The sequence below is a fragment of the Caretta caretta genome, chromosome 2 (assembly GCF_965140235.1).
Source record: "Caretta caretta isolate rCarCar2 chromosome 2, rCarCar1.hap1, whole genome shotgun sequence".
In the NCBI taxonomy this organism is placed as follows: Eukaryota; Metazoa; Chordata; order Testudines; family Cheloniidae; genus Caretta; species Caretta caretta.
The window spans coordinates 83,171,275-83,194,846 of record NC_134207.1 but is presented as its reverse complement, the minus strand read 5'-3'; the positions used below and the strand labels follow the sequence as shown (position 1 = coordinate 83,194,846).

Here is a 23,572-nt window from a genome sequence, read left to right as displayed (position 1 = left end):
ATCCTTCAGAGAAGGTGTAAGAACTCCCCCAGTAGATATAGGTGGGATAACCTTCCCCCTCATTTCGTCTTATCCTGACCTCTAATAAATACTGGCTTAAGCCCTGTTCATGAGGGTTAATGTCACCTCCAAAATTTGTATTAGCATTAATTATGATAATTCTGAATATTCTTTTAATCCATAATATTAAATCCCAAGTGTTTGCTGCTAAGACTAGGAATAATGTGCTGGAAAAATTTGTGTGTGTGTGTGTGTCTCTCTCTCTCTCTCTCTCTCTAACAAACTTAATCAAATGTTAAATTAGCAGCAAATATTTAACATCTTGTTTTCAATGGAAGAAGTCATTACTCGGAAGAATGAAAATCAAAGATATTTTCTTCGGAAAAATACTTTGTTTCATAATACAGGAGAAATGTAAATTGTCTTTAACTTTCATTATGTTTGTGATATCTTTGTTTGGAACAGGAGGAAATGGGCAGTGAGGAGAAGTTGTATTTTGGCTTGAATGAATACAGCAAATCTCTACAATGGGGAATCACAAGTCCTCTGCTGAGATGTGATGAAAACTTTGAAAAAATGGTGAACACACTCTTAGAAAGGTAAATAATAAGAGTTTTGAATTGTTCCTAACCATGATCCAAGGTTACATGCCATATAATAAATGGACAGAGACAATGTCACAGTGTAACTACAAAAAGAACGAGGAGTACTTGTGGTACCTTAGAGACTAACAAATTTATTTGGGCATAAGCTTTTGTGGGCTAAAGCCCACTTCATCAGATGCATGCAGTGGAAAATACAGTAGGAAGATAGATAGGTGGGCTATTATCAGCAGGAGAAAAAAAATTTTTGTAATGATAATCAGGATGGCCCATTTCAAACAGTTGACAAGAAGGTGTGAGTAATGGTAGTGGAAAAATTAGCAACTACCAACACTACAAAAAGAAGGAATCTGTGTGGACCCCTCCTAAAGGTCGAAACAACAGACTGGACTTCTACATAGAGTGCTTCAGCTGACATGCACGGGCTGAAATTGTGGAAAAGCAGCATCACTTGCCCCATAACCTCAGCCGTGCAGATCACAATGCCATCCATGGCCTCAGGAACAACTCTGACATCATAATCAAAAAGGCTGACAAAGGAGGTGCTGTCGTCATCATGAATAGGTTGGAATATGAACAAGAGGCTGCTAGAGAGCTCTCCAACACCACTTTCTACAAGCCATTACCCTCTGATCCCACTGAGAGTTACCAAAAGAAACTACAGCATTTGCTCAAGAAACTCCCTGAAAAAGCACAGGAACAAATCTGCACAGACACACCCCTAGAACTCCAACCAGGGGTATTTTATCTGTTACCCAAGATCCATGGAAATCCTGGATGCCCCATCATCTCAGGCATTGGCATCCTGACAGCAGGATTGTCTGGCTGTGTAGACTCTCTCCTCAGGCCCTACACTACCAGCACTCCTAGCTATCTTCGAGACACCACTGACTTCCTGAGGAAACTACGATCCATCAGTGGCGTTCCAGAAAACACCATCCCGGCCACTATGGATGTAGAAGCCCTCTACACCAACATTCCACACAAAGATGGACTACAAGCCATCAGGAACAGTGTCCCCAATAATGTCACGGCAAACCTGGTGGCTGAACTTTGTGACTTTGTCCTCACCCACAACTATTTCACATTTGGGGACAATATATACAAGTCAGCGGCACTGCTATGGGTTCCCGCATGGCCCCACAGTATGCTGACATTTTTATGGCTGACTTAGAACAACGCTTCCTTAGCTCTTGTCTCCTAATGCCCCTACTTTACTTGCACTACATTGGTGGCATCTTCATCATCTGGACCCATGGAAAAGAAGCCCTTGAGGAATTCCACCATGATTTCAACAATTTCCATCCCACCATCAACCTCAGCCTAGACCAATCCACACAAGCGGTCCATTTCCTGGACACTACAGTGCTAATAAGCGATGGTCACATAAACACCACCCTATACCGGAAACCTGCTGACTGCTATACTTACCTACATGCCTCCAGCTTCCATCCAGGATACAACACATGATCCATTGTCTACAGCCAAGCTCTAAAATACAACTGCATTTGCTCCAATCCCTCAGACAGAGACAAACACCTACAAGATCTCTATCAAGCATTCTTAAAACTACAATACACACCTGCTGAAGTGAAAAAACAGATTGACAGAGCCAGAAGAGTACCCAGAAGTCACCTACTCCAGGACAGGCCCAACAAAGAAAGTAACAGAACGCCACTAGCCGTCGCCTTCAGCCCCCAACTAAAACCTCTCCAACGCATCATCAAGGATGTACAACCTATCACAGATCTTGGGAGACAGGCCAGTCCTCGCTTACAGCGAGCCCCCCAGCTGGAAGCAAATACCAGCAACCACACACCACACAACAAAAACACTAATCCAGGAACCTATCCTTGCAACAAAGCCCATTGCCAACTCTGTCCCCATATCTATTGAAGGAACACCATCATAGGGCTGAATCACATCTGCCACACCATAAGAGGTTCATTCACCTGCACATCTACCAATGTGATATATGTCGTCATGTGCCAGCAATGCTTCTCTGCCATGTACATTGGCCAAACCAGACACTCTCTACGCAAAAGAATAAAAGGACACAAATCAGACGTCAAGAATTATAACATTCAAAAACCAGTTGGAGAACACTTCAACCTTCCTGGTCACTCAATTACAGACCTAAATGTCGCAATTCTCCAACAAAAAAACTTCAAAAACAGACTCCAACAAGAAGCTGCAGAATTGGAATTGGAATTAATTTGTAAACTGGATACCATTAAATTAGGCTTGAATAAAGACTGGGAGTGGATGGGTCATTACACAAAGTAAAAACTATTTCCCCATGCTAATTTTTCCCCTACTGTTACTCATACCTTCTTCCAACTGTTGGAAATGGGCCATCCTGATTATCACTACAAAAGTTTTTTTTTTCCTGTTGATAATAACCCATCTTAACTGATTAGTCTCGTTAGAGTTGGTATGGTAACACCAATTTTTTCGTGTGTGTGTGTGTATATATATCTTCCTACTGTATTTTCCACTGCATGCATCTGATGAAGTGGGCTTTAGCCCACGAAAGCTTATGCCCAAATAAATTTGTTAGTCTCTAAGGTGCCACAGGTATTCCTCATTCTTTTTGCTGATACAGACTAACATGGCTACCACTCCTGGTTGTCAGGAAATGGTTAGGTAGCATTCTGAACAAACACTTTAATTTGTTAACTGGGTATCTTTTAAGTGCCATATATTAAAAACTGGCTGCCTCACTTTCGCCTCTTGCCTCAAAAATTTACAGATGCAAATGTGAGTGCAATTTAGCTGGCCAATATTGAAAATTTGGTCCAAACATGTACTACTTATAGTTGGCATTCAGTTACTCTGTCATAAATGGAATCGGATCAATATGCAACACTAGGTATTTGGTAGAAGGGTCAACGTTCACACAGATATTTTCTTCATATTTTTCAGTTTTATCTAGTGTAATCCTCTAGGAAGTTAGAATAATGGATCCTGCTTAAAGTTAGCATTGTCTCACAACTCTTACATGTGCACAACCTGGAATAAACCAAATGTAGATGTTACAACTTTTTTGGCATTTCAGTTACAGAGTTCCAAAAATGCACCAGTCTATTTAGGCTTAAACATGGTGCTTTTGGAATTTGGACAGCCCCTTGATACTGGAATTCCAGGGGTTTGTTCCATTTTTTAATTTCATAATGAATTTAATGATGATGTAAGGTGTCAGATCGATAGCCTTACAAACTGAAGTCCTCTGCTTATCCAAGTAATCGATACGGCATAAGCAGTGGCGGTCCAGGCTTGCCCATTCTGTTTTACCATTTTGCCTTAGTCCTGACCTAGAAGGCTGAGTGGGTAATTCATTTTCTATGCTGTGGCTTCTCTGCAGAGAGTGAAAAGAAGTTTGCCAGATGTGGACACCATCCACTAGCAAATGAACTGAGAATTTCAACAAATTTCATGTGGGTCACAGAACAGCCTCTTTACAGTGACAACTTTTGGTGTGTGCTGACCAGGACCTGACTATAACTCACAATGGCTCCATATCCCCTTATAGACAGCAAAGCAATCCAGTTCCACAGAGTCGAGGCTGGATGTGTTGTCACATATAGACAAGAAAAGCTAATCACAGGAAATAAGGCAGTACTATCATTTTCAACACTGCTGATCTCATCCATGCAGCATGCTGTCTGTATATGTTGTCGTTTGTGATTGTTCAAACCAACTTTTACTCCTATTATATTTCCATGTTTATTAAATATAGTAGTAGATTGTTAAAATGACTAGACATAGGATGGTTTTCACTTAGTTCCGTAGGTTTTCACTTTTTCTTAGTATTTGGTCCTACTTGTTTGGATTTATAGTCACTGAATTTAGCTCCAACATGAGAAAAAGACTGTTACCGTCTTGCTTGAAAGCCAAACTCTTAGTTTGCCCTTGGCTGAGATCCAACAAAGTGTGCTCCTGCACTAGCACATAGGCAAGTCTAGTCTTTTCATGAATTGGATGAGTGGTGTAAGTTTATATCTGCCCCACCCCACCCCAAAACTCTCTTCTTCTACAAAACTTGATAAAAGGGGGGGGGAAAAAGTGGACAATTAAGTGAGACTGGATCATCAGCCTGTGCTATGTGTTCGTACTGATATTAACAGTGTTTGAATTAGACTGTACCTTCTTCCATAGTTGTACGTGCCATGTATGCCTATAAAAATAATATGATGCACTTATAGCTCATAATTGTTAATAGAGGTTGAGGATTTCTGTATTTATGTACTACACATAAAATGAGCTCCTTTTTCTTGCCATCCAGGCCTGCTTGTGTCTGAGGTGACTTTCATGTAATGATTTTATTGAACATATTTACTGACCAACATATAACTGTAATCCTTTGAAGGTACCCCAGGCTGCACAGCATGGTGATTCGCTGCTACCTTCTTATTCAGCAGTATTCTGAAGCTCTGATGGCTCTCACAACCATGGCCTCCCTCAGAGACCACAGCACCCCTGAGACACTCAGCATAATGGATGACCTCATCACTGCACCAGGAAAGAATAGGAATGGTTGCGGCCATATGCTTATCATTAGAGTTCCCTCCGTGCAGTTAGCAATGCTGGCGAGAGAGAGGTTACAAGAAGTGAGAGACAAATTAGGTCTGCAGTATCGTTTTGAGATCCTTCTTGGGAACCCAGCTTCAGAATTTACTGTTGCTAAGCACTTTGTGACACGATTAAAGGTTAGTAGGAATTAAATGTTTCTGTGCAAGACTGTAACTTGTGTAAATGATGATGTAGCGCTGTAAGGGACTAATTTTTAATCCCATCTCACCACTTAATATCTTCTCCCACCCTCTCCCACATAGTTTGTTGAATTTTTATCCCACTTCCGCTACTATGACAGCTGGTCCTACAGGACCCGTGGGATCCAAGTCCCACTGCAGGGCTCTAGTAAAAATCTTGTGTGTACCTACACATTTATGGACATATGTGTTAGATCTTACATGGAAAAGGGGCATATTTAGTATAGTTCTTTCTGTGTGGGTGTAGTCTACTTTTCGGTCATCATAACCATTTTAAGGTGCAGGAAAAAATGCTAAGTTGTTGGTCCTAGAAGTAAAAGATAGCATGTTATCTAACTTTTCCAAGTTGAATAACAAACAGTATGAAACAATCTTCATTAAAAACCAGATTGGTTACTTCCTTGACTCTCTGAGAGCCAAGCTTAAATCCCACCAAATGAACTAATTCTGTTCTGTCCATTTATCTGTCAACAACTCTGTCCTTACAACCATTGTCTACCCTGCCTATAGCTGGTGAAGTATTCTGATAGACATAGAATTAATTCTTTTCTCAGTCCATTGCATGGCAAAGGCCGCCTCTTTGCAACTTGATGTGCACTACACGAAAAACATTGGTTAGGACCTTGATTTCTTTAGCTAGTATGTATTTGTAAGTGCATGACACTGTTTAGCTACTCCGTATTTACAAGTGCATGATGCTAGTAGCAAAGTCTATCTCCCACACTGACTTTACCACCCATATTGAAACTACTGGAGAGTGACTACCTTTTATAGAATTGTAGATATTAAAGTGGAAAGGAATTTCCTGGGTTATCTGGTCCAAGTCCCTGCTTTAAGCTCAAAGGTTCTTCTTCTGACTAGTTTTACTTTGCAAGACATTCAGTGATATACAGCCATATACAATTGGATCCTAAGGGCGACATTTGCCGTTCTAGCCAAGTTGCTCTTGGCACAGGAAGAGAAACTGGGAGTAAAGGTGGCTTTAAACACTGAGATTGCTTTAACCTAGGCCTGGCTGCAACAGCCTCCTTGAAGGACTGTTCCGGAGAAAAAATTAGCAGAAGTGCAGTTCATGCTGGTTGCAACCCTTACCTTTCACAATACATTCCCAGAAGCTGCAATGGGGACAATGTAAAGCTGCTTCAGGAGCTCAGTGCCACCCAGGGAACACCCTTATGCCAGGAGTATTTCCTAGAGGCTGGTTCCACCCCTTTAAAACCCTGTAATAGTGATCCTACACAACCTGTGTCATGCGAATTCTCCATTGGCCTGTTGCCATTTGTAGCCCCTGTGTGCCACAGCAGCACATGGGCCTCAGTAGGAATCAAGATCAAAACTGCTAATGTGACAGCTGATGCTTAAGGGAATCCTTGTAGTTGTATTAAACTGAGTGGAGAACCACAGTCCAGTGGAGAACGAAAAGCCCAGGCTTGAGAACCTCCGCATGACTTTCTCACTCCTCTCCCACATGGTGGAAGACAAAATGTTTTTGGAAGCCAACAAAACTTCAGGGCCTCAAATTTGTTTTCTTATTTCATGTCAGGTGCTTGGAAAAACCCAATACCAGCGCTGAAACGTGCATGCGGGCAGTAAACATGCACTCCCTCCCTTTGCTTCCAAATCACTAATTCTAATTCATTCCAAACTTTAAGGATATGTCTACACAGCAAAGACAAACCTGGTGCTGGCCCATCCTAGCTGACTCAGGCTTATGGGGTTTGGGCTGTGGAGTTGTTTCATTGCTGTGCAGACTTCCAGGCCTGGGCTGGAGCCCAAGCTCTGGGACCTTCCCTCTTCACAGGGTCCTAGAGCCGGGGCTCCAGCCTGAACCCAGACATCTACAGGGCAATGAAACAGCCTCACAGCCCAAGTCAGCTGGCATGGGCCAGTCTCAGGTGTCTAGTTGCTATGTAGACATATCCTATCCTGGCTGGGGATATAAGAAATGGAGGGTGTTTCCCTGTCTCCCCCACGTGTATAAATGCAGAGCTCCGGAGCACATCCCATTCACAGCCAAGCGTTGCTGCCCCTCCCCCACTTTCCTACTACACTAATTTGTCCATTGTTGCAACTGATGTAAAATCAAACACATGAGTCTTTTAGCCATTTTGATATCACAGTCTCTTCAAATGGAGCATCACTTGTCCCCTTCTCCTTTACTTCTTGGTGCATCTTTCATGTGCCTTCTTCAGTATCTGTTTTCCCATTTTCTGTTTTTCTATATTTAATATTATTTTATACCTTTTCTTTCTAATACCATTCTTCTTTCTCTTCAGTTCACTTGTTCTTTGCTGACTTTTCCTCTCTCCAACTTCATTTTGTTTCTCTCTTCATATTTGGTACTTTGCTCTTAAATTTTCATACGGAGAAAAGGAAAGGATTAATAAAGAAACGAAAAGAAGCAGTTACCTTCTCTTTCCTCCCTTTGTCCTCCACTCTGATGGTTGTCTCTATTCCCCCCACCCCCACCAGACTCTGGCTTCCCTGGTGTTTGTGCAGTGGGGGGAGGCAAGAAAAGGGAGAACAGAGATTGGAGAAAGTTCCCTAGGGTATGTATATCCATGCTTTCACAATATCTCACTCATTTCTGTTGGGGGGGGGGAAGGGGTAGGGAGAGGATCCTGTCTCTTGGGAGGCCTCAGGTCACAGTGGAGACTAGTGCTTTCTTTACTCCATCCTTGAGGAGAACTGTATGTGCAGGGGTTAAGGTGGGTCACCTTCCTGGCATCAGCATAAGTGCTGTCTCACACCACTCATCTTCCCTCTGGTGGTGATCAGCTGTGCAGATATGTTGAATAACTAGCAAATGTAATGCCTAGTATTCCTAGGGCACGGCTCTGTGGATCTACCCTTCCCCTTTATGTTTTATACTTGGGGCAGCAAAATTGCAGTTAAAGTCTGTTTTAGTTTCCTCACTGTTCATTTTTTTCTTTATTTTGTGGTGGGGACAGCTGCTTGTGGGGCTGCCCCTAGTAAGAGCTGTCAGTTCTTCTTAGTGTGCTGATCCCTATGTGAATTCCCCTGTGGGGAAACATGCGCACATGCACCTGAGACTGGAAATTTTTTCAGCAGTGTCCACTGATCCATGCCTGCGCCATTTGCCTCCTCCTGTTCTGATCTGAGGGCATATGGGGCAGTCTGGTGCAGAGCGACCCCCTCTTCAGTTCCTTCATACCACTGCGTGATCTGAGATGGAAATTCTCCAGTGTTCTTGAAGATTCTTCTTCTCTTTCAACTTGTAAATATCGTTTTAGATCATTGGGTGTGGCAGCTTATTTCCGTTTTCAGTCTTCCTCTACCCATAAAACTAGCCACTAACAGGGGATTTCTACCAAGAGATGCTGTCAGCAACAAAGGGCCCAATCAAGCTCCTGCAGTTGCTAGGAGTGTGCACAAACACTGAAAAGTCCACTTTGATGCCAGTCTAGTCCACAGATTTTATAGGAGCGACGGTGGACTCGAACACAACCAAGGCATTCCTCCCACAGGACACTTTCCAGGCTATCAAACAACTTGCTGCATAACTCAGACAGAGCTCTCAGATGCAGATCTGCTCCTCTCATCTTCCTGGGTCACATGGTGTCATGTACTTATGTAACCCCATTCGCGAGACTGCATCTTCACTGTCTACAGGTCTGGCTTCCCTCAGTCTACTCACCCAGAACTAGAGCATATTTCAGTAACAATCATATAGTAAAATGTCAAATAGCTCCATGTGCAATGTTGATACAGGACAATGATATTCAGAAGATTGAGTTTCAAATGATACCTCACAAGGCATGCTATATACAAACTATATCATAACCATATAAAAGTGGTGAACGTGGGGCACAGGGGTGTGACAGAGTCCCATTCTCTCCAACTTTACTACAGAAGGCTCTCATCATAGATACCTCCATGTTTGGATGGGGTGCACACCTGGGTGAACACTTGGGGCAAGGGATATAGTCAGGAAAAGAAGCCAAAATGAACATAAACCAGCTCAAACTGAGAGCAGTCCGGGCGGCTTCCAGACAGTTTCTCCCCTTCATACGTTCTCGCCACAGTATTCTATATAACCAAACAGGGAGGAGCAATCCACCTCTCTCTGTGTAGAAGATGTAAAACTCTGGAACTGGTGTATTAAACATAATATAACTCTGTCACATTCTGGGAGTACACAGTGCCCCAAGGGAGAGCTTGGTACAGATACAGACAGTATTCCATCGTTGGTGTCCCACAAGAACACAATGTGTGAACTACTGCTCTAGGAGGGCCTTGGGTCTGAACTCCATGGGAGATGTGCTTCTGTTTTCCTGATTAGGCAATCAATGTACACCTTTCCACCATCCCCTTATTACTTGAAGTCCTGAGGAAAATCTGGCAGGACAAGGCATGCGTGATGCAGATCGCTCCCAAGTGGCCCAGGTACTGTTGGTTTCCGAGTCTCCTCAGTTGTCGGCTCATCCAAACATCACCTTCCAGATCTTCCCAGACCTTTTGACACAGCACAAAGGCAGAATCAGTCAATTCAGTCCAGGCTTATTATAGCTGTCAGCCTATTTGGATGGGCATCAAGTCTCGAGAGTGCATGTTGGAGAGATATCTTGGCTATTCTCAACAATAGTAGAAAGGAGTCTACTAGAAAACGTTGTGCAGTCAAGTGGAAATGATTTTTTTATCTGGGCTCATAATCACCACCCTTTTCCAGCAGAATCAGACATATTTGGTATCCTGGACTACTTTCTATCCCTGAAGACCACAGGACTCTCAATACATGTTTTCTTGTCAGCTATCAGCCCTGATTGATAACTGCTCCATTTTTGCCCATCCTGTAATGATCCACTTTCACAAAGGCTTCCTTCAGACATTTCCATCTGTAAGCAAAACCAACTCCAATGTGGGACCTTTAATTTTGTTTTATCAGTGCTTACAAAAGCTCTCTTTGAACCATTGGCAACCTGCTTACTATGCCATCTCTCCATAAAAGTTTGTCTTTTAGTGGAGAACTAGGAGCTCTTATGGCAGATCAACCATACATGGTCTTACACAAAGATAGCATCACATTGAGACTGCATCCTAAATTTATACTCAGAGCCATTTTGGACATTCTCCTCACTCAAACCATTAACTTACCTACCTTCTTTCTAAAACTACACACTTCTAATTAAGACAGATGTCTGCAGAGCAGTGGCTTTCTGTCTGCATAGAGCAAAATCATTCAGATAATTACTGAGGTTATTTGTTAGCAGAATGGATGAGAATAGTAGCGGTATCATCCCAAAAGCTCTCTAAATGGATCTCTGGATGCATCTTGCTGTGCTGCGAGATTGCAGCCAATACTAGACCACCACAAGGTGTGCAAGCTGTCTGGGCTCTGGTGGAGTGAGCTCTAATAGCCTCGTTGAAAGATGTTCCTGTTGGCAAAATCTGCAAAACTGTTGCATGGAACTTGATGCATACCTTTTCCAGATGTTATGCCATAGTTCAGGCCTCGGCAGCGGACGCTTGTCTGGGTGCCGCTCTAATTGTCTGTTTCCAACTTGTGCTCGCACTGACTTCCATATTCATCAGCAACCACACAACAGAACCACTAACCCAGGAACCTATCCTTGCAACAAAGCCCATTGCCAACTGTGTCTACATATCTATTCAGAGGACACCAACATAGGGCCTAATCACATCAGCCACACTATCAGAGGCTCGTTCACCTGCACATCTACCAATGTGATATATGCCATCATGTGTCAGCAATGGCCCTCTGCCATGTACATTGGTCAAAATGGACAGTCTCTACGTAAAAGAATAAATGGACACAAATCAGACGTCAAGAATTATAACATTAAAAAACCAGTCGGAGGACACTTCAGTCTCTTTGGTTACTCGATTACAGACCTAAAAGTGGCAATTCTTCAACAAAAAAACAGACTCCAATGAGAGACTGCTGAATTGGAATTAATTTGCAAACTGGATACAATTAACTTAGGCTTGAATAAAAACTGGGAGAGAATGGGTCATTACACAAAGTAAAACTATTTCCACATGTTTATTCTCCCCCTCCCCCCACTGTTCCTCAGACATTCTTGTCAACTGCTGGAAATGGCCCACCTTGATTATCACTACAAAAGGTTTTCTCCCCTCCTCCCCAACCCTCCCCCCCTCCTCCCCCCGGCTCTCCTGCTGATAATAGCTCACCTTACCGGATCACTCTAGTTACAGTGTGTATGGTAACACCCATTGTTTCATGTTCTCTGTGTATATAAACACTGAATGCATTCGATGAAGTGAGCTGTAGCTTACGAAAGCTTATGCTCAAATAAATTGTTAGTCTCTAAGGTGCCACAAGTACCTTTTCTTTTTGCGGATATAGACTAACACGGCTGCTACTCTGAAACCTAACAATAGATACTGTTCATCAGACACCCAGAGTAAAACCCATACAGGGACCAGCGCTTGAAGAAGAAAGGGATGTTATTTACCTGTTCTGTAACCAGAGTTCTTTGAGATTGTGGTCCTTATCTGTATTGCACTACCTGCCCTGCTTCCCCTCTGCTTGAGATCATGACTTGATTTGCGGCAGGAACTGGAGAGGTGATTGGTTCATGTTGTTCTTTATGCCCTCAAATCAGAACATGAAGAGGTGAGTGGCGCAGGTGTGGACCAATGAACACTGCTGAAAACTGATCTCAGGCACATGGTGCACATGTGTACCCAGAGTGGAATATAGATAGGGACCATGCATCTTGAAGATCTCTGGTTACAGAACAGTTAAGTAACCTCCCCTTTTTCTTATCTTTTTTTGGATGAATGAGAGAGCAGCTTTGGGATATTGAGTTTCCTCTTTTAAGAACTATGAGTGAAATCCTGGCTTCATCAAAATCAATATGAGCTTTGCCATTGACTTCAATGGGACCAGGAAGGACCAATTTGTGGAGTATCTTTTAGTGGCACCAGCTTGGAGTTAACTCTGTCCTTCCCCTAAGCATCAAGGTACCAGTGCTTAGCAGCGCAGCACAGGATTGGCAGTAGCTGTGTGCTGATGACCTGGTGCTACTCTAGTTACTACTTATGACTTTTCAGTCCTAGCCTCAGTGACTTGGTCTGCTCTTTGATTTCTCACCTTGGAAGGAAACAAAACAAACAAAGCCCAAAGACATAAACCCACTGGATTTGATCTTGTCGGTGAGGTTTTTGATCCAGATGGTGTTGCATTCCTTCCTCTGGTCCCAGTTTTTCCAGTGTTCTTTCCTGCACTTTCTCAGAAACCTCCAAAGTTGGTTATGTGCTACAGGGTAAATACATCACCTTGCTCTGTACATCTTTGAATCCTGCTGAATAGGACAGTACATTTCTGCCATTGAACCTGCTAACTGAGCTAATACAGAGAGGTGGGTAAGTAGTCAGAACAATTTGTATTGTTCCCAAAAATATGGTGCACAGAGGGTGCCAAAAGCAGCAGGCTGATGGGATAGGGAAAGTAAATAGAACTAGAGTAGAAGAGATGTGCTACTCCTAACCCTGAGGGGAAAAACATTAATCATAGGTTTTACACAGTGGAAAATTTTAAAAAGCAGGACACCATACTGAGTCATTGATCTACTATAGAGTGTTTCCTTTTTAAGCCTGTTCTTTTTGCCTGAGAAGAAATTACTCATAATACATGACATTTGTGAAGGAAGAGAGAGAGCAAATATCATATACAGAAGGAGAATAGAGAAAAGCTGGGTGGAAAATGTCATTGAAAAGTTCCTCCTTGCTATACAGAACATCCTCCTTGTTCCACAGAGCTTGCGTATAACTAGGTGCCCTCTTAAGATACATCTATGTAAATTAATATCAGCCTTGCAGATTTCTGCCAGCCCCCTAGTTCCAGGAGTAGAATCCTTTTTTTTATGAGCAATTACAATATTACTGGTTTGATTTTTGTTTTTTGGGTTTTTTTAATCGTATTCCTGGTTCAGTCAGCAAAGCAGATTTTGTGCCTCAGCTGGTAAATTTCCATGAAGATTTGCAAGGCCAAGTTATAAATATCTCATTCAGAGTTGATTCTTCATCCATCATTAAGAAGATGCAGGAAACGCTTTAATAATATTCTGCAGTATTAATAAGTATTGATTCCAAAGCATCAAGGCTTAATTTTCATTTGTCCCTCCACAGTGAGAAAGACCTTCATCTTTAAAATCATCCAGAAAAGAACATTTTGAGTCTCCAGCTAGTGTTTATGAAGAGAAGACACACTGGTGCAGAGGTTCCTAGCTGATACCCTTGTCTGACTGACCAGTGATCTAACTGACCTAAGTTATCAATTTTCTCAAATGGTACCCATAGCATATTGGCAATAGGAGCTAGATTTTAGCCTTCACTTTTGCACTTAAATGTTATACTGTGATTTCAGCATTTGCAGAGGCAGAATAGTTCTTTTTCTCTTCCCGTTAAAGCAGTTGCCTTTGACTTGTAATAAATAATAGATGCTGAAATTAGTATGCCTTGTATATGTTTTTCTTTTTATTTTAATACAGCGATTTCATCCTTTATATATCAGTGCACCTTATACCAAGATGGCTCTGTACATGAGCAAACAGTATCACTTGTGGAAATACAGCTTGAGAACTAATATCTGTAAACTTCTGTTGTAGAACCTTAAAAAAACCCTTCTGTTGTAGAACCTTCTTTGGTGGTGACACAGTGGATTTTCTCCACCTCTCTCTATAAACAATAACTAGTTACTATCCAGACAATATACACCCACTAGATTATAAAAACTTTATGCTAGGTTTTACTTTTGGCCTGGCTTCCATTTAAACCGTTGCTTTAAAGTTGTAAAGCCTATATGGCCACATCTGGCCTCCATCCTCAAGAGGTTCAGGGCACACAGTATGCAGCAGAACCAACAAGCTTCTGCTGCATGATGTGAAGTGAGATCCTGGGAGGCTGCACCCAATACACATAACAGAGCTATGCTCTGCGGGGATCATTGTGCCCCATTTTACACAGGGATTGGGGGATGAGCGGAGCTGGGGCTGAAACTACCAGCCATTTCACTCTGTGTAGGGGAGAGTGTGAAGCCCAGAAGGCTCAGCCATGAAGTGATCCACATGTGAGGATTCTTTGCCCCGGAGTCCATGCATAAAATCTAAGATTTACCCCTTAGGGGAACTTATATCGGCATAGCTACGTCTCTTAGGGGTGTATAAAAGAAAATGCTGACCGAGTGTAGACAGTGCTAGGTTGACAGAATAATTTTTGTCGACCTACATCCCATATCTTGGAGAGGTGGATTACTTACGCTGATGGGAGAACCCCTCCCATCAGCATAGGTAGTGTCCATGCTAAAGCAGCACAGTGGCTGCAGCTGTAACACTGTAGTGTTTGTATAGACAAGCCTTCAGTGTACTTCTGTTCCCTTAAGTAGAAGAGTAAAGCAAAAATTGAAGTAGTTCTGAATCCTTTTTCATACAATAGGGGAAATTATTCCCCTTGGCCATAAACTGCTTTCAGACATCTTGTGTCTGTTCAAAAAAGAAATCTAGGACAGATGCCACACCCAGGTATACTTTACTAACTCAGTAACATGCCCTTGGTTATGCTTTTATTGCTTTGCTGGCAGTTGGCTACCATGCAAAATTCACAATTGCCCTTAGATTGTCCCCCCTGTTGGCTGTTGATATAATGAATAATGTGCAGAGAACAAAAATAGGACCCACAGTACTGAGTTAAAATTAAAGTTTAAAAAATGGAACCCAGACTTGATTTAATATTCTCTTTTTGCAGGCTTGGAGGGGAAATGAACAGGAGGATTGGGTCCCTCGTACCTATCAGGATTTAGAAGGCCTGCCTTGCATTGTTATCCTGACTGGCAAGGACACCCTAGGAGAAACTTTCCCTAGGTACTGTTTGAACTGTTGTACAGTGCAAATGTCTGAAAAACAATCACATGTTTGTAAGAACAAATGTAAAACTTTCAGCTTCTGACTGGAAATAACAATCTTGCTGTTAATGTTGCATGAAAGATGCTGTTTTAGAAGACTTTCTTTTTGGTAAAGTTTTTCCTTGGTGAAAAGAAAAAATGGCTTTGTGAAAGATAAAGTACTAGTGGGAGGTTCTACATTGTATAATGAACTGAATAGCTGTACTAAGTATCAAGGAACATAGCTCATGTGCTGAGTATTTTAAACTAATTATATTTCCAGTGATTAATGGAATTGCAAATAGACATTGTATAAGCTGTTTACAATTAATACTGAGAGTGACTCTTCGAAGGCCAGAAAATATAAAACATCATCTTTCTTGGGTTTGTTTCTCTAGGTCATTGAAATACTGCGACCTCCGACTTATTGACTCAAGCTATTTAACTCGCACTGCCTTAGAGCAAGAAGTAGGTCTGGCATGCTGCTATGTCTCAAAGGGGGCAATTCGAGGGTCTATTGTAGCTCTTGACCTGAGTGAGAAGGAGCACGAGAAGGCTAATATTAGTGAGAATGACTCTGATGAACTGTTGATAGACTTGGAGAGACCTCAGAGTAACAGCAGTGCGGTCACTGGAACCTCAGGTCAGTCATTGCTTTTACAGTTGCTCTGGAGCATAATGCTTTACCTACGTTTTGTAAGAATTTGAACACAAACATTGAAGCATCAAGTAAAATGTCAGCGATTAGCTATGTTTGATTTCAGATTAGAGAATAAAGACATGGTTTGCAACATCTTACATACCTGAGAATTTCAAGTCTCATGCCACATCACACTGAAAGGCCCCTCTCTGTTCTCCCAGGCTTTCCCTGACTAGGGTGAGGGGAAGGGACTAGGTTGGGAAGTTCAGTTAATGTAGCCTTGTGAGCCAGTTGTGATTATTTTAAGTATAATTTTACTTGTTACTGCACCTTGAGCTTTGGGGGAATCTGAAGATCTTAAACATCCAAATAAATAAAATTACCAGTGTACAATATTAGGAATATCACAGTGTTCAATAACTGTGAGGAAGTAGCTGTGTGCTACAAAGGATGGACATTTGCTTGTTTAGAGCATCAGAACATTTAGAGCTGGCCCTGAATATAGGCACAAGGTACAGGGATCCTTCCCTCTTACAGTTTGGGTGATGGATATGTGATGCTGAGTATAAACCCTGCATTGACAGGCAAGGGGCTAGGCAAGCTCTGTGCTAAGGTAACCCCACCCCTCTGGCCCTACCAAATCATGCATGGTAGGGAACAAGTCTTTAAAAGGAGGAAGGTGCAGTCAGCAAGAGGGAAGCCCTGAGAAGGGAGTGGCTCCTGAAGCAGAAAAAGGAACTTCCATGCTAGAGATTCCTGAGCTCTGTGAGGAGTCCAATGAACCCAGAGGTAAGCCCGGTTAGGGAGAAACTGACCTGGCTACCTGCCCGTAAAGACTCCAGTAAAGCTCCAATAGCCGTTTTTGCTTTTCGTTGATCCCAGGAGGGACTTGTTCTGAGTCTGAACTTTTGCTTTTACCCACCCTTAACAAAGTAGGTAAGGGTGACGCCCACTCCAAGGACTAAGAGGCTCAGGCCTGAACTGGGCCAACCCTGTGGAGGTAACTGGGTGTGGCCAGAGGCCTCAACCCAGCTAGGGGAGGCACTCCAAAGAATCGTTTTACTGGGTGAAATTTAGAAACTTTTCCCAGGGCAAAATCTCAACCCTCCCTACCATGTGTCCTTCTACTGTCATCCCCTTCTCCCTCCCTCTCCCTATCAGTTTTCCTGCCTTTAGTCTGTTGAGTGGGGCCTTTGCCAACTATTGTCTTCCCCACATATGCTAACTTTAAGGCTGACTTACCTTTTCTAGTCCCAAAATGTGAACACGGCCCATAGGAGAGAATGTATTCTGGTGTTAAGAAGGCAGTGCTACTGATACCTTTGACTTGGTAGAAGGTTTTTTTCCCTTGGTTATGGTGAAGATATATAGGTCCAGATCCTTCAGCTGAGGCATAACCCTGTAATTCTATTGACTTCAGTAGAGTTACATGAACTTCAACCGGTAGAGGATTTCTAGGCACCATAGCGTTTGCTGAACAGAAATATTTGCAATCTTAAAGTTGCATCAGACAGCATTCACACCTTAGTTTGTATTTGCTAAGCAGTCTCAATGGGTTGTTTGTTTGTTTGTTTATTTCCTGCTTTATTCCACCAGGTTCAATAGCTGAAAATGGCGTGAGCTCCTCCAGTGCTGTAGACAAATCTCAGAAGCAACCAGCGTCCCTTAACTTTCAGAATGTGGCAGTTAGTTCAGTCGATGAAGGTACTTATCCAAGATCCACTGCTGGAGAGAGCTTAAAACAAGAGTGCGACTCTCTGGGTAACCAGATGGCAAGCAGCACCACTTCTAAATTATCATCTTCATCTGTAGCCCGGACATTCCGGTGGCCCAGCCAGTCTGTCAAGGAGTGCAAGACCCTGCATGCAGCATTGCCACGCATTGTCATCGTGTCTAAAGCTGCCTATTGTCTCCTTGGCTCACAGAAAAGTGGGCACTTGCCTTCCTCGTCTTCTCTTCTGCCTCATGCTGATGTGTCTTGGTTGAGCTCTTTGAGACCTTTGCTTCCCAAAGACATGAACGGTGAGGAGCAGTCTCTGTACTACAGGCAATGGACCACAGCCAGGCAACACCATGTAGATTACAACAATCAGAGCGAAAGTGCAGGCTTAAGGAGTTTTCACCCGCGACGGCTGCTTCTGACAGGACCCCCACAGGTAAGAGAGCTGTCCCCATCTTGGCTAGTCATGTTAGTATAGAGTTTTAGGGAAGGTGAAGAGAGCCAAAGTTAGCTAAAAACCGAGGACATTGTTTTAGTCTTTAAAAGTCAAGACACAAGCAGCAGTGGTTCCCAAGACTGCTTTCCAGGGCATGCATTTGGAATTATCCTCTAAAAGATGCTTTCATATCTGCTCACAAGCCATGGCTGGCATAAAGCTACGTTAAAAGGATCAAATAGAGAAATGGTTAACTGATATCCCATTGAAGTCAGCGGGATTGCGCCAGTGTAAATGAGAGGAGAATTTGTCCCACTGTTGATGGTGTATTAATGCTATAGGTTGGCATGTATTCCTGTTTGGCAGTGTCTTATCAGAATTGGCCCAGGACTGGAATAGCAAAATAGGAGGAAAAAACCCAACACACATCTGTCTAAAGTGTAACCCAGCTTTAATACTAAATTTTCTGAGGGTTGGTTTTGTTTTGTTTTGTATTTTTGCTACAGGTGGGAAAAACTGGCTCTTATTTGCAGTTCCTTAGGATTCTCTTTCGCATGCTGATCAGATTACTGGAGGTAGATGTGTATGATGAAGAAGAGATTAATGCTAGTAAGTACTAAGTAGTAGTTCTCAGTACCTCATGTGCATAAATTCTCTTTAATAAAATAGAATGGAGCTGCTATAAGGTGGGTGCATAACTGGTTGGAAAACCATTCCCAGAGAGTAGTTATCAGTGGTTCACAGTCAAGCTAGAAGGGCATATCAAGTGGGGTCTCTCAGGGATCAGTCAACGGTGTAACACTATTGCAAAAAACCCAAACATCATTCTGGGATGTGTTAGCACAGTGGTCTCCAACCTTTTTACGCACTAGATAACTTTTTGAATTTAAGTGCAACCCAGGACCTACCCCACCCCTTCTCCGAGGCCCTGCCCCGCTTACTCCGTCACTCGCTCTCTCCACCCTCGTTCAGTTCTCCGTTCCCGGCCAGTGGGAACTGCAGGGGCAGTGCTTGCAGGCAGTGGCAGGGTGTGGAGATCCCTGCTGCCCCATCCAGGGGCCTCGGGTGTGCTGGCTGCTTCTGGGAGCGGTGTGGGGCTGGGGCAGGCAGGGAGCCTGCCTTAAACCCGCTGTGCTGCTGGACTTTTAGCGGCCGGAGATCACGATCTACCGGTGGTTGACCACTGTGTTAGCAGAAGTGTTGTAAACAAGACAAAAGAAGTATTTCTTCTGCTCTACTTCATGCTGATTAAGCTTCAAATGGAGTATTGTGTCCTGTTCTGGGCACCACATTTTAGGAAAGATATGGATCAACTGGAAAAAGTTCAGAGAAGAGCAACAAAAATGATTAAAGGTCTAGAAAACATGGCCTATGAGGAAAGATTGAAAAAATTGTTTGTTTAGTTTGGAGAAGAGAAGACTGAGAGGGGACATAACAGTTTTCGTGTACATAAAAGGTTGTTAAAAGGAGGAGGGAGAAAAATTGTTCTTCTTAACCTCTGAGGATAGGACAGGAAGCAATGGGCTTAAATTGTAGCAAGGGCGGTTTAGACTGGACATTAGGAAAAACTTCCTAACTGTCAGGATAGTTAAGCACTGGAATAAATTGCCTAGGGAAGTTGTGGAATCTCTGTCATTGGAGATTTTAAAGAGCAGGTTCGAGTAGACAAACACCTGTCACGGATGGTCTAGAGAATACTTAGTTCTGCCTTGATTGTAGGGGACTGGACCTCTAGAGATCCCTTCCAGTTCCACAGTTCTACAATTCTATGAAAAGAAAATTAGAGAGACATGGTGGGTGAGGTAATATCTTTTATTGGACCAGCTTCTGTTGGTGAGAGAGTCAAGTTTTCAGGCTTACACAGAGCTCTTCTTTAGGTCAGCAGAAGATGGTTCAATAAAAGGTACTGCCTCACCTACCTTATCTCTCTAATATCCCAGGACCAATGTAATGGCTACGACAACACTGCATAAAATAAAACTACAGTTTCTTGGGAGCATAAAGGCATTTTGTACATTAAAACTGGCATTACCGTGTTACTGATGTGTCATTTTAACTTGTATGTTAATATGTAGCTAGATTTCCGGCAGGTCTCTAAACATACTCTTCTCTTTTATTATGCTAGATATAATTTTAAATGGATCAGCTGAACACTTCTTTATGTAGAAAAGCTACATCTGGACAACATTGCAAAGGCAAAATAGATCAAAGTCATGAAGAGGCTGGATCTGTCTATTATGTCTATACCTACTGTTTTTTAAAGTATTTTTCTTTCTTTCCTTCATTCTCTGTCTTTGTTTTCTTTTAAGCAATCAAGCTCAATTAAATAATGCAGCTTTTTCCTCTGCAACTTTGCTATTGTTGATGGATTTTGTTATAAATTAGATACCAAATTCCTAGGAGAGGTTGCGTAACGTCATGAGTTTACAAGTTTTGTGTTGGGGGAAAAAATGGTAATTTCTGTTGACTATCAGGTGACACAAATCCATTAATAATTTTCATATTGTAGAAGCTAGACTGCGGAAGTATGAACCTATTTAAAGAAACAAGTTCTATTTAGGATATTAATTTATGTAGTGAATAACAAACAAAGTTGTGGTTATGGGACATCCCCTTGGGTGTCTCCTGACGTGTAAGCCTTAACACCAATGTACCAGCACTCAAAAAGTGTAGTTCTCTACTAACCACTCAACAGAGTAAGGTTTGATTCTGCTCAGAAACTGGTATAATTGAGTTTAAAAAAAATTGTAATGCCCAATGGTTTGGAGATTTTGGGGCATGGTTGTCCCCTGATTACATGAGAAGGAAAGATAGAAGCTGATGACTAAATCAAAGAGAGGCTGGAGAATTAACTATATCTCCTGGACAGAGACCACTCTTCATTTTGTCATCCTTATTCAAAACCTAGATGCCGTAGGCATAGGTACTTTAGAAATTCTGGTGGGTGAAAGGAATGAAAGCCTTGACATTGAGATTCAGACCTGCTTAGTTTCCAAGGAATTTTCATTTTTTTGAAATGGCTTAGTCTGAGTTAATATTTTAGTTTTTGTTTGTATGTTTGACATAGAAACTTCTTCCATTTCTGAATCCCTGTTCAATTGCACAAACATACAGACATCAAAGAAACACATTTCACATGCTCTCTTCCATTGCTTACCCAAAATGTATTCCAGATTCTACAGAAAGTAGTGAGATCACCCAGTCTAGCAATGACCACTGGCCTGACGTTGAGATCTTCAGTAAAATAACTTTTGACCTGAGTGTTCATGATACCAAGTATGGTTCTATGAGTCCAGTGTACACAGAACAATTGTCAAGAGTAAAACAAGGTCAGTAAAGTTCGTTCCATTTTCCTGCTTAGAACAAGAGATTTTACATTGGCTTGACTGGGCATAATGCTCAGGAAAGGCCTAACCTACAAAACACTATAGATGTGCTCAGTTTTTCTCTAAAGTGGTTACAGAATTACATTTTATCTGCATGTTTGTTGGCTATTTTAAAATTCATGTCATTTATCTTCTTTGTACACAGAAGCAAGCAAAGAAACCAAAGTTGAGGAGCCCAGAAAAAGAGAGACAGTGTCCATGATGTTGACCAAATATTCAGCTTATAATACATTTCACCACTGTGAGCAGTGCCATCAGTACATGGATATTAATCCTGCAGCACAGGTTAGTGTCTCAGTGATGGGACTAGCTGCACCTTTAACCCCTCTGTGGTCTTTCAGAGTGCACTCCCACAGGTATTAAGCCTTGGGCCTTAACCTTTCCTGCAGTAGAATCATGTGATTCTCCTGCTTTCAGACCAGGCCTTAGGTTACAGCCCCCTGTGGATCAACTGAAGTTATTCAACAGATGTATCTGAGCTTGGCACTTACAGTTCTTCCCTGTGGGAGTCTGTGGTGAATAGAGTGACCAGACAGCCTTTTCAAAACAAAATATTGGTTAATCATAACAGTAGGAATAAACCATATGAGAAGAGAAAAAACATTATTGATACAACAAAAGGTCTACGTGCCTGTCTAATTTACCTAAGTCATGCCACCTGCTGTGTGCCTGCAGTCAAAGCAGCTGTATGCTCAGTCAGGTATTTGCTTATGCAAATAAAATTCATGCACCTAAATGCCAGTTTGTGCATGCCTGAATTGCACATATAGTTGTTGTGATAATTACACACACAAAACTAGGCACACAATAAAGAGAAGTCATTCAGCTGGCCTCACTTCAGCCCTGATTTGGCAAAGCACTTAAGTATGTGCTTAAAGTGTATGCACATGATTAAGCATTGGTTAAGTCCCATGGACTTCAGAGAGACTTAAGCCCATACTTAAAGTTCAATAAATGTTCAAGTGCTTTGCTGAATGAAACGTGAGAGAAAGTGAAACACTTATGGAGAATTTAAAATGAAGAATGAAAAGGATATTAACTCATGCGGATGATTATTTTATTGTAACAGTTCTGACTAACAGTTTAAGGAATGAGTTAAAGCCATCAATTGCTAAACAGGGAGGCATAATTTAAAATGGAAGAAGCTCACCAAGCCTTTTCTGCAGAAAGTGCTTTTAGGTTTACTCCTTTGCTTTTCAGACAACTTGTAGCAGACTGATGTAGTTCATTATTTCTAGTTGATTACAAGGTAGGAAGGGTTCCCTTGACTGCACCCTGACTAGCTTGGAATATGTGGATATATTGTATATAAATTATAATGTGTTCTGTTGGGGTGTTTACAGTACTGACCTGTTGTGATTTTCTGAAGTTTCATCATATTGTGAAACTGACAGTAATTTAAAGGTAATCTATTTTACATACCTGTGTAATGTGAATCCCAAAGATTTTCTGAAAGCTTGGCCTTTTACATATTTTGTGATAGAAACATGTTCTGTAGGGTATATGTTTATAAGAAGCATGTATAGGCCTGTGCCATTCACTCTCTCTCTCTCTCATATATGTATGTGTGTATATGTTTTTGAATGTCCTGGGCAGACTTTGATAGGGTAGGTTGTTTCCTGACTCATTTTCCAGTGCTCTGTGTACATTTGTGAGTAATTTCTAACGCTGACTTCAGCAGGAGCACAATTGGGCCACAGGAAGGTGATTATATTATTAGACTGACAAGCTGCATACCTAATTAATTCTGCTGGATAAGGGGAAAATGTGACTATAACAAAGCCACCTTCAGTTACCATCGGAAAATATATTTTCCATTTGTTTCCAGCTGCTTCCATCATTTCAAAATGCAGTTGAAATTGCTGTGCCACATGTTTGTGTTGGTGTGTGGCCTCTTTATCTGATTAGTGCGTTGACCATTTTCTCCTGTTATTCTCTTCAATACAGATGACTGACTCCACCCTGCATGCATTTACGTTCTCCTCCTCAATGTTAGGAGAAGAGGTTCAGCTTCATTTTATAATCCCCAAGTCCAAGGAGAACCACTTTGTCTTCAGCAAGCAGGGAAAGCACCTGGAAAGCATGCGTCTCCCTCTTGTGTCGGACAAGGTGGGTGTATGCCTCTTACAT

The 23,572-nt window shown here is 42.1% G+C and overlaps 1 protein-coding gene across 9 annotated transcripts in view; it reads left to right on the top strand.

Moving 5' to 3' along the window:
* The window catches only part of GREB1L (GREB1 like retinoic acid receptor coactivator), a 227,626-nt gene that overhangs the window by 179,076 nt on the left and 24,978 nt on the right, over window positions 1-23,572 (top strand). For all 9 annotated transcript variants that reach the window (XM_075125292.1, XM_048840428.2, XM_048840432.2 and 6 more), the window contains 9 exons: window positions 466-599; window positions 4,972-5,311; window positions 15,125-15,240; window positions 15,659-15,903; window positions 17,497-18,056; window positions 18,563-18,665; window positions 21,230-21,385; window positions 21,588-21,727; window positions 23,390-23,551. In XM_075125292.1, coding sequence (XP_074981393.1) covers window positions 466-599; window positions 4,972-5,311; window positions 15,125-15,240; window positions 15,659-15,903; window positions 17,497-18,056; window positions 18,563-18,665; window positions 21,230-21,385; window positions 21,588-21,727; window positions 23,390-23,551 — 1,956 coding nt within the window. The remainder of the gene's footprint in view (window positions 1-465; window positions 600-4,971; window positions 5,312-15,124; window positions 15,241-15,658; window positions 15,904-17,496; window positions 18,057-18,562; window positions 18,666-21,229; window positions 21,386-21,587; window positions 21,728-23,389; window positions 23,552-23,572) is intronic.